A 12,221-nucleotide genomic window follows, 5' to 3' on the forward strand; every position below is an offset into this window, starting at 1 on the left:
TTAATATATATAATATTATATTTGGGTTCCTAGACAAGGGATCATTTTACAATTATATTCACACACACACACACACACACACACACATATATATATATATATATATATATATATATATATATATATATATATATATATATATATATATATATATATATATATATACATATATATAAGGGTTTTCTCCCAACCAAAGTGCTTCTCGGGTGGATTTTACTACTTCTGTTTTTTTAAGGTTTGGTTACTACAAACTTTCTTCCCTTCTCTTTTCTCTCTTCTCTTTTGCCTTACCTTAACAATGATATTTCACAGGCCATAGATCACATAAAACCGAGTACCTAAAGGCAGGAACAAGGGAAGGAAACTGAAGCATATTTCAGTGTTTCAGGCATGGAGCTTACTGGTTTTCACCCCGCGCTAGAGGGTGACCCATTATTTTGGAATAGGGTTTGCCTAACTTCCCTCATTCCAGCTATCATATTAGTAGCCAATCATGACCGATGATGACATTTTAAATTCATCGGTACTGTACTGCTTGTGTATCATGCACGCCACTACATTGTAACAGTATTTCTAATTTTTTGTATATAGTCGTTATCCTGCACCATTGTGTTTGAATGTTTGTGCTGTTCTTGATTGGAACAGGTTGTATAAATACTCAAGCTCTGAACAAATAAGGTTCAGTTGTATTCACTAGTCTCTCAGTTACAACCTAACTGCTAGCCAGCACATTGGTGACCACTGCATTGTTCAATTACCTCCAGTGCCTTACACTTAGATGATGCCACCCTCTGACACTGACTCTGCTATCAACAGCACCAAAGCTGATTATGTTCTCGCGGCCATCCCTAGGAACACTTTACCAGAAATCTATGATTGAGTGTGTGAATAAGAGTACACCCCCATAACGTAGGAAGTCCTCAAATCAAACCTCATGGAGAGGTACTTGCCACAGCCAGCCATCCGCATAGCGGAACGTTTTCAGCTCTCTCAACAACTGTTGGGGGACAAAAAGACTTCACTTTCTCCTAAGATAATGACCAGTATTGCTCGCCTGTAACCTCCTCGTGAAGTGAATCTACTTTTTGCACTTTGGGTATGGTGCCTACCCTAACCTCTACATGCTGCCATCCCTATTGTCGATATTTTGCCCAAGGAGGACTTGAATACTGAAGTCGACTTCCTTATGGATAGCCACTTCACCGCCTTCCAGACCTCCATCAATGCCTCCACTCTTGACAAAGTGGACAACTATTCAACATCAACTGAAGTTGACGTGAATTCATTAGGACACAGATGCCTACCCCGTGACGTTCCAGAGCGGAGACAAAGCATCCCACCACTCACATATACCAACCCTCTCTTACACCTCGACCTCTAACCTCTCCAGCCCCTTACCAACGTCCATAACAAATTCGGGGCTGCTAGGAATAAATGTGGGAATGGTTGTCAGTGGCCAAAAAAAAAAAGGTAAGTAGGTCATCACTAGCAGCAGTAGCCTCCCCTATCACTAATCTTTTCTTTTTACATGACGCAGGTACAGGCGTGTGATTCTTTGTAGTCATGGATGCTTGCCATCCTCTTCTCCCAAGACCACTCTCCCTGACATGAAGCAGTCTGTCTAAAGCTGCTAATGGATCAGTGATACCCTCCACAGTTATGAAACCCTCACATTATCGTTTGAAAGCACTAAATATACTTGGAAGTTTCTCGTTTCCGAAGTCACATCGTCAATCCTCGGTGCGGGTTTCCTCTCACATTTCCACTTGCTGGTCGATATTCCTCACCTACAGTTAGTCAACGCGGACTCATACTCCTTAACTTATTGGTTCACTAGATTTTGACGTCTGGCTGTTGCTAAACAGACATTCGCTGAAAAGGAACAGACATACACTGAAAAGGAAATAATGGGACATTGCCAAAAGGCCAAAAGCCCATGGTCGTCCCCCTTGCACATTAACCTGAAGAAAGTTTGCTCTCTACGTCCATGTGGAGATTACAGGCGCCTGAACATGCAGACATAACCAGATCACTACCCCCTCCCAAACATTGCCAACATGACCTCTTACTTGCCCAAATTGAAGGTTTTATCCATGCTCGACCTCCTGGAGTCTTATCATCAGGTGTCCATGAACACAGAAAACATCCCCAAGACTGACATCACTATCCCTTCTGGTACATACACCTTCAAATGCTCCTGTTTTGGCCTTCGTAATGCTGGGGCCGCTTTTCAACGTCTTATGGGCAGCATCTTAGGGGACCTCCCATTTTGTGTATGTTATATGGACTACATACTTGTGTTATGTGTTATTCTCCAAAGAGGAACACCTCCATCACCTACGCATTGTACTTGACTGCCTACAACAGGACGGTCTATTAGTCCAGTATGACAAGTGTACCTTTGGAGCCAACAAAGTGTCATTCTTTTTGGCCTTCTTCAATAGGAACCGCCCAATCCAACTACTCTAGCTTCGACTGGGAATTGCTGTCTATCACTTACGCTTCTTTTTGGAAGGTATGCCCTTTGTTATTCACATGGACCATATGCCTCTGTTGAACGCCCTCACTGAATGGTCTGACACTTGATTCACCCATCAACCGCGACATCTCTCTGCAGTGGCTATATTCAATTGTACCCTTCAGCACGTGCCTGGGAAAATGAATACCGTTGCTGATGCCCTGTCAAGAAGTCATTGGCTACCATTCACCTGGAATTGGATCACAATGCCTTGGCAGAAGGCCAACAAAAAGATCCAGAGTACCAAGCATGTGGGACATCCTGCACACCCTTTCGTTAGAAGGACGTCCCTCTTGACGACTTTAATGCCACCCTCCTCTGTGTCGTCATTACTGGTAGACCAAGACCATGGATGCTTTCTCCCACGTGCCAATAGTTGTTTTCTTCCATTCATGGTCTTTCACATCCTTCGCGTCATTCTACTGCACAGCTACTGAAGACAAAGCTCATTTGGCATGGCATTACAAAGGATGCTAAGGATTGGGTAAGTGCCTTTACTTCATGCCAAACCTCAAAAGAGCATCGATACACGCATTCAGGCGTGGGCCATGAATGTGTAATGATAATTGATAACATATAGTTGACTAGCATGAAGAAGAGAATCATATTCAAACTTATTTCAGTGTTCTGCGCATTAAACTTAAGGGTTTTTACCCGATGGTAGATGTTGCCCTATTGCACTGAAATGAGTTTTGCTCAACTTATCTCACTCCAGCTAGACTATTGGCACCCAGTCGTGACTGATGACGACATTCAAAATTTATCGGTACGTCATGAACATCTTATGATAATTGATGACATATAGTTGACTAGCATGAAGCAGAGAAGTGAATAAAACCTGTTTATCTATGTTCTTGGTATTGAGCTCACGGATTATTACCCTGCACCAGAGGTTGCCCTATTATGCTGAAAAAGGTATCGCCCAGCTTACCTCTCTCCAGCTACCCTATAGTTAACCAATTGTGACCGATGACGACATTAAAAAATCATTGGTACATCATGAAGGTCTTATTATAATTGATGACATATAGTTGACTAGCATGAAACAGAGAAGCAAATTCAAAAGTATTTCTGTGTTCTAAGAATTAAATTTACAGGTTTTTACCCCGTGCTAGAGGTTGCCCAATATCTTGAATTAAGTTTTGCCCAGCTTCTCTCCATCCAGCTATTATCCTATTAGTAAACAATCCAGACCTATGACGACATTCAAATTTCCTTCGTAGGTCGTAGAGACTTTCATCTTTAGCTATGTCAACTATCTTTTGAGTAGCCTTTATCCTAGGAGCTCTAACTTCTTACCGAAACAGATCTGCTTACTCAATATCCTCTTCCAATTCTGTTGAATACCTAATTTCCAGATCCAACATTGACTGATCATAATCCACCGTGGCCAGACGTGTGTCAAATTCGTCAACGGCGTCTTGCAAATCTACTTTGGCCACGTCCCGGTCATCCAATAATGCCTTCAATGCGTTTGAAGACGAGGTGGATCATCCATGGGTGGCGGCACGGCTTTTCCTTAATTTTCCTTCCTTCATCATACCTTACTAACCGAAGACGGAATCAGTAGCAGTATCCAAAGTGATGTCCTGGGACTGGGCACCATATTTTCACTCCACTCAGACAGCAACAGTGAGAGTGAACAAACACAAAAGACTTTGCAAGGAAAGGAAACTGCAGGGATCCAAACTAAACGCTCCACCCAGTCCAACTCCGCTTTATTCTCTCGTTCGGTCAATTACATAAATTCCAACTAGCTCAAGGAAAATAAGTATCGGTTACAAAAGCCTTAACAATCACAATATATATCCAAATTAAATAATGCAATAATGAAAAATTATAAAGAAATATCTCCCAAAATAAAATTGATAAATTAAGAGGTTTATCCATATACAACATCTTCCCCACCATAGGAGTATTTACCAAGACTCAAATGTACATTGAGATTAAATGCATATAAGATACATTATTACAAATATAATTTCACTGGTGCCTTTACAGCTCGACCCCTACTTTTATATGACAATACGGGTTCAACAACAGGTTATTCAGTACTAAATTCACTTATATCAACATATTCACTAGAATTTACAGAAACAGGCACACATAGAATTATCATGAGTATCACTTCAAAGAACATCATAATCAGATACACTTGAAATCCCATGATCATATATTTTTCGTATAGGTCTATTGATAACACACTTAGAAATTTTAACATGAATGCTTCTCCATACCATCTTTACCAGAACACACCTTTGCAATAACTCCAAGTAGCCATGACAGCCTAGGAACATTATCCACACTAACCAACACCATAGAACCTTTCTTTAATTTACATCTAGACACAAAACCTGTGATGTTACAGGATAAATTTCTTATATACTCTGAACTCCAGTTTTCCAAAAATATTTTCTGACTGCCTTTGGCGGTTGGATTCTCGTGTGCATAAATCTCTGGAAGATACACAAGAAGTATGTTTGTCAACATTATCAGGTTGAAAACCAGCAGTTCTACCAATAAGAAAATATGAAGGAGTAAAAAGATTAGAAATATCAGGATCCTCACTCACAAAGATTAAAGGTCTAGAGTTAATACATGCATCGAATTCATGCAATTTAGTTTCTAATTTACATCTAGATAGGCATTTTGTACCAAGAATTTTCTTCAGAGATGACTATACAGACCCTGTCAAACGCTCTCACCAGCCTCAACTCCAAGGAGCACCGGCCACAATAAACTTCCACTGAGGAGCTAGTGGGCCGCAATGTTGCTGCAAGACGTGAAGCACTAACAGACGTTTTTGGATTATCAGAATAAAATGTTGAAGGAATACTACGCCTTGATGTAAATCCACGTATGGTAAGAAGACAATTCACCACAGATAGAGAATCGGTAAGCTCTAAATCTACAGAACGTACAACAGCATCCGTAAAGATTAAAATATACAACTTGTTGGAGGGCATGTCAGCACAAAATAAAGGGCCGGCATAATCTAAACCAATCACTTTAAAGGGAGGAGCAGATTTGACTCTTAGTTCAGGAAGAGAAGCTACAGGCTGACTGCAGGCCTTCAAATCTTGCATATTCTTTACAGACAGCCTTAGCTAACCTCCAAAGTCTAACAATCCAATAACTATTTCTCAAAGTAGAAAAAAGAGTAGATATATCAGCATGTTTGAAAATGACATCTTGGAAGTGAACCAAAACCTTCACTATATGACTTGGAGGAAGAATAATAGGATGTTTGATTTCATAGGACAGATCATGGTATTCTAAACGACTCTTGATTCTCAAAAGACCTCCACTATCCAAAAGGGGGTCTAACTTTTCAGAGAGCTTCCTTTGCTATGCTGTTGGCCATGAGTTAAAGCTAGGATCTCCTTAGGTTATGCTTCCCTTTGCACACATTGAAACAATTAATCTTAGCCATATTTGACTCATCATAAGTAAATAGACCAAAGTATTTGGTAACTTAGGTTTACAATTCTTAAAAATTCAAAAACTTGGGGAAAGGGTTCTGATGCTAAACAAGCAACTGCAGTCTCATCAAAATTTTCATCATCATTTAACGACCCCTATACCTGTTCACAATGTAAGGTTAAGGTCCCTTTAAGCCAGGGTGGACCAAAAAACCATATATCAGAAAGAACAAGTCTCTCTGCAGATATCCCTCTAGAGAGGTTATCAACATGGTTTTTCTTACCTGGACAAGAATGCCAACAACCAGGTGAGGTTAACGTCTGAATTTCAGAAACTCTATTTGCTACGAAAATCTTCCATCTAATGGGGTCTCCCTTTATCCAAGGCAAAGTAATAGTCGAATCTGTCCAACAATAATAGGACGCATCTTCTGTAAGTCATAGCGCAGACCTGACAGATACTAATAAACGCGCACAAAGTAATGCACCTAACAACTCTAAACGAGACAATGGAGCTTTCTTGATACGGGCTATTTTACCTCTACTCAATACAAGAGAAACCTGAAAAAGATCATCTCCCAATGAAACTCTTATATATACAAAGGCCTCAAAGAATCTTTCAGATGCATCCCAAAAGGAATGACATTCTAATCCCTTTGTGCCCTTCTATTGTAGGCTAGGAAAATGACTTTGCCGAATCGTCATAGGGTATAGTTCCTTAAAACCCTTCAACCAATTTTTTTATTTCAAATTCAACTCTTTAGGCAATACTTCATCCTAGTTAAGCCCAAGTCTCCATATATCCTGAAAAAGAATTCTAGCAAGCATGAGAAATGGACCAACTAAGCCAAGACGGCTAAAGCATCTGGCTATGACACTTAGAACATTCCACTTAGTAGATATCATTTTAAACTGACGCTCAATAATGTATTCATTAAACGTAAAACATTTTTCTTCAGAAACCCATTGCATAACAAGTAATTTTATATATTCATCTCTCCCAGATAACTCAAATATTTCATAGAATTTCTCACTTAAAGCTTTACTTTTTGAATTCCAGTTAGACAATGACACCAGCCTCACCCATAATTTTGCTTGCTTCATTGGTTTTGTCACATGCTTCAGCATTACTGTCAGCACCAATCATCAACATATAATTTATTATACAATTCATTTACAACTTCAGAATAAGGATAGATTTTTAAATGAGGTTTACTGGTAGCATTTAATAAAAAAGGGGCCGCTCTTTTTACCAAAGGGAACCCAAAAAATCTCATCATACATACAGTATTATCATAGTTCCATAAGAATCTATGTACATCTTGGTCCTCTCTCTGAACCTTGATCTGCAGGAAAGCTTGACATTTCCTTCATCCGCTTCCTCTCGATCTTTCCTTTTTTTTCTGCTAATATTTCTATCTTCTATCTTCTAAATCTTAGCAATACTCCAACTAGATCAGGATTCAGAGAGGGTCAACATTCATAACAGTCATTTAGGAAAATACCTTTATAACCCAGTGAAGAAGCATCAAACAGTGTAGAACACCGGAGAGGGGTTCACTCTCTCGGCTAAAGTTCTAAGTTATTGGGTTGTAGGTCTTGAAACTCACGTCTTTTATAATTAGATATATTGAAGAGTACAACTTGTATATCGGATGAGGTTTCAGCTGCAAACCAAAAAATAACAGCTCGTCAATAAGAAAATACAGCAATGGTACAGGATTACATTAATTGCAATAGGGTTCATTATAATACACAAATACAAGTCAATAAAGAAAATACAGCAATGGTACAGGATTACATTAATTGCAATAGGGTTCATTGCAATAAATAATAGACTTACATCTTTTCCCAACGCCAATTCTGTTTCAAGTTCAGTTCAAAGAACATTCTCAGGTGGTACCGTTAATCTCCTGTGAGTGATTAGTTATCGAGCCAAATGTGTGATTGGTCCTTCACACACGGAGAGACACTCCTAAATCACTGCATCAGTCAACACAGCAAGCTGAGCGCAGAGATGCTCACACCACAGCGGACAGCCATGCACTGCCAAGGTCAGGGGCCGTGACGTCACTCTGTCTAGCGCGAGATGCCCCTCTGAGCCGACCAATCATGGACCTAGACCATCGCTATGCCCATATAAGGTTATGTTTTCGGCGCTTAGAGTTGGTCCTGGAGAACGTAATAAGGAAAACTAAATCAATCCTCATGGTTAACAAAGAACACAAAAAAAAAATTTCTTGGAAATACGTTATTGCGTATCTTACACTGCCCCCTATTTGGTCATGGGCTAAATATTTCTGTAGATATGGCATCACTTGGGTTACTTCATTCAAATGACCTTGCTATATTTTCAACTCAAATAATAAAATTAAAAATTTACAAAATGCAGCGAGCAGCGCTCGGCGTACGCTCATTACACCTCATATACATCACTTTATATCATCGCCTTTATCATTTTCCAAGAGAAGGCACAGTTTCTGCACAGGCCTTCTGAACTCGCCGTTCTCAGTCTTGATCAAAGCTTGACGTACGCGACCGTCAGTGCTCCGAGTGACCTCCATGACTTTCCCTAGAGGTCAGCTGCCTCGGGGAAGCCGCTCGTCCAGCGTTAGAACGACGTCACCGACGTTGATGTCACGCTTTGGGACTGACCATTTCTGGCGCTCCTGAAGCAGGGGGAGATATTCCTGTATCCACCTGAGCCAGAATTCGTCAGCGAGGAACTGTGCCTGTCTCCATCGCCTCTTCACATATATGTCCTTCTTGCATGTGGATGTGAAGGGATCGGGTGACTCTTTCAAAGTTAGGATCATGTTAGGCGTGAGAGGGGCAGGGCAGTTCGGGTCGTTGTTGATCTTCGTCAGAGGTCGGCTATTAACAACAGCCTCCACTTCGCAGAACAGAGTGCGAAGCGTTTCATCAGTCGTGACTTGTTCGAGACAGGCCGCTGTGAGGGCTCTTCAGACGGACCTGATCAGACGCTTCCACACTCTGCCAAAGTGTGAGGCATGTGGTGGATGAAAGTTCCACTCTATGCCTCGGATCGAGAGTGTGTCTCTGATTTCTCCTTCGTTGAAGCGCTGGAGAGCTTCTCTTAGCTCTCGTTCCGTGGCCACAATGTTGGTCCCGTTGTCGGACCACATTCTCTTGATAGGCCCCCTGCGAGCGACGAAACGCCTGATGGCATTGACGAAGGAGTCTTGTTCCATTGTATCGATCACTTCCAGGTGGACTGCTCGCGAGGTAAGGCATGTAAAGATAGCGCCCCAACGCTTCACTGTGGACCTTCTTTGCTTCACTAAGAATGGTCCGAAGCAGTCCGACCCAGTGTTAGTAAAGGGGGGTTCATCTGGACAAACCCGGTCGGATGGCAGTTCAGCCATCACCTGAACTAAAGGACGACGACTTAGTCTGCGACAGACCAAGCATTCTCGAATGACAGTCTTGACTATCGCATTTCTGCGGACGATCCAGTAGTTTGTCCTCAACTGGGTCATCAGGTGGTTCTGGCCACAATGGCCGCAGGATTCGTGCGTGGCTCTCACCATAAGCTTGACTGCCAGAGAACTGCTGGGTAGGATGATCGGATGCTTGGCCGTATCTGCCAGTGTTGATTTCTGCAATCGACCACCAACGTGGAGCAATCCATACTTGAGAAATGGTCTCAGCTTGATTAATTTACTAGACCTCTTCAGCGATCTTCCCTTCTTCGAGAGGGTGCTTAACTCTTCTTCATACTCTTGGCTTTGGGTCAGTCTCCAGATCAAATTCTTCGCGGTACGCAGCTCCGCACTCGAGAGTGAGTCGCCGCTGTATAGGTGAGCCTTCTGCATGTGGCGGATAAATCTTGTCATCCACGCGATGGTCCTGACAAACTTCAACCAGGAGGAGAATCTTGTCGCTATTGATTCAATGAACGTTGGTTCTTTTTTCGTTATATCAAAGACGGGAGAAGTCTTCACTTCGGCGTCTGGATCAAGCTCTCCTCTGACAACGTCTTCGGGCATGGTTGGCCAGTGCGTTTCGTCCATCTTGAGGAAATCTGGTCCTGAAAACCACAAAGATGATTGGAGGAAGTCAGCGACGGAGAGGCCACGTGACGCGAGGTCTGCTGGGTTCGCAGTAGTATTGATGTATCTCCAAGCCATAATGTCGGATGTATCCCTAATGAGATTGACCCTATTGTCCACGAAGGTCTGATACCTCGCAGTCGGATATCTGAGATATTTCAGTACTGACGTGCTATCAGTCCAGAAGACTGACGAGGCCAGTTTCAGATCGAGCTCAGTCTTCAGCTTTGAGTCCATCTGTGCAGCAATAGCAGCCGCCGTCAGCTCAAGACGAGGGATGGTGGTCCTTTTCAGAGGGGCGACTCTCGCCCGTCCTATGATGAGAGTGCAATGAATCTTTCCGTTGACACCAACTACACGCAAGTAAGAGACTACACCATAGCCTGTCTGACTTGCGTCTGCAAAGTGGTGCAGCTGAAGGGTGTCAACATATCCGAAGTCTGGTGGTATGAAGGACCTTCGCAGTTAGAACTCTTCCAGTTGTGGCAACTGCGCAAGCCAGGTCTTCCATCGAACAAGTTCATCAGCAGACATCTCCTCATCCCACGAGAGCTTCCTTCGGCACATTTCTTGCAACAGGATCTTTGCGATCAAAGTGACGGGGGATAAGTAGCCTAAGGGGTCGTAGATCGATGCAACAACAGAGAGCACACCACGTCGGTTGAAAGGCTTGTCTTTAAGGACAATTCTGAACGTGAACACGTCTATGCTCATATTCCAAGGGATCCGCAGGGCTCGTTCAGTTGGCAGCTCATCTTTATTCAAGTCTAGGACAGCCACAGAGTCGTCTCGTTCTTCTCTGGAGATCGCAGCTAGAATTTGCTTGCTGCTGGAGGTCCATTGGTTAAGACGGAAACCTCCATCCCTGCACAGGTTGATCAGATCTCTTGTTAGTTTAATGCATTCTTCCTCATCATCCATCGCCTTGAGGAGGTTGTCGACGTAGAAGTTGCGACGTATAGAGTTAGAAGCTTCTTCGTTATACTTGCTTCCGAAGTCCAGGGCCATTTTGCGTAAGCAGAAGTTAACGACGCTCGGGGATGATCTTGCACCAAAAACGTGGGACGTCATTCTGAAGACTTTCAGTTCTTTGCTGGTGACACCTTCTGGCCACCAGAGGTACCTCAGGCAGTCTCTGTCCTTTTCAGGTACCTTCACCTGATGGAACATCTCCTGCACGTCTGCTGTGATGGCATGTTGACCCTCTCTAAAACGCAGGAGAACACCCGTCAGGCTATTGGTGAGGTCGGGGCCTTGCATCCGATGTTCGTTGAGAGATGTTCCTCGGTGCCTTGCCTTCAGATCGAAGACCACTCGGTCTTTCTGTTTGACAGGATGCCTGACAGAGTGGTGCGGCATGAGCCATACGCGCCCGTCCTTCCTGTCTAGCTGACTTACAGGAACCCTATCGGCGTAGCCCTTATCAGTATATTTCTCCATCTGAGCTACGTAGGATGTCTTGTAAGCTTCGTCGTTGCCTAGTCTTCTTTTCAAGCTTCAGGCTCGTCGAATTGCCATATTCATATTATCAGGTAGAGGAGTAGAGTCCTTGAATGGCAGCTTGGCCATGTACTTTCCATGTCGATGCTGTGTCGTGTTATTCAAGGTGGCCAAGAATCTCTTATCCTCTAGGGAATCTTCCAATCTGGAGAGGGATTCCTTTTCGAAGAAATCTCTATTAAAATGACTCTGCAGTAGCTCTATCAAGTCTTGAGGGTCAAATATTCGATGAACATGATGCACGGGTGAGGCCTCCGATGCAGACCGGTCTCCAGTAGGACCGAAAGCCACCCAACCAAGCTTGGTTAGGTAGGCGGATGGCTCATTGGCAGTGGCGTGGCGTTGCTCCAGAATGACTCGATTCAGGGTTGTGTCTAACCCGATCACTAGCTCGACCTGTTCGTGGTCAGTTGGCAAGCTTTGCAGCTCTACGTCTGTCATGTGTGGCCATCTCTTCAGCCAGTCCGAAGGCATTATGTAGTCCGTCGACACATTAATTTTGTCAGTAACAAAAACTTCTTTTACTCGTTCTTCCTCCTCACCTCCGTTGATGTTACCAAGGGTGAGTTGGATCACTTCCTTGCAGGCGAACATACCGGCCTCTGTCACCATGGTCTGGTTGCAAGGCCTTCCCGTTACACCTAGCCGATCTATTAGGCTCCTTGCGGCTAACGTGGGTGTGGCTCCTCCATCTATGAAGCCAACCGT

General features: G+C 43.1%; 2 protein-coding genes across 2 annotated transcripts; both read right to left on the reverse strand.

The window, feature by feature from the left end:
- Positions 1 to 8,903: 8,903 nt before the first annotated feature.
- On the reverse strand, positions 8,904 to 10,250 carry LOC137620906 (uncharacterized). Its single transcript, XM_068351351.1, has one exon. The coding sequence runs from the start codon at positions 10,248 to 10,250 to the stop codon at positions 8,904 to 8,906; it is 1,347 nt and encodes a 448-aa protein (XP_068207452.1).
- Positions 10,251 to 10,478: 228 nt separating this feature from the next.
- On the reverse strand, positions 10,479 to 11,453 carry LOC137620907 (uncharacterized). The gene has a single exon (XM_068351352.1). It carries the CDS (start codon positions 11,451 to 11,453, stop codon positions 10,479 to 10,481), a length of 975 nt encoding a protein of 324 aa, XP_068207453.1.
- Between the last annotated feature and the right edge of the window lie 768 nt (positions 11,454 to 12,221).

The sequence above is a fragment of the Palaemon carinicauda genome, chromosome 27, assembly GCF_036898095.1.
Source record: "Palaemon carinicauda isolate YSFRI2023 chromosome 27, ASM3689809v2, whole genome shotgun sequence".
Classification (NCBI taxonomy): Eukaryota; Metazoa; Arthropoda; class Malacostraca; order Decapoda; family Palaemonidae; genus Palaemon; species Palaemon carinicauda.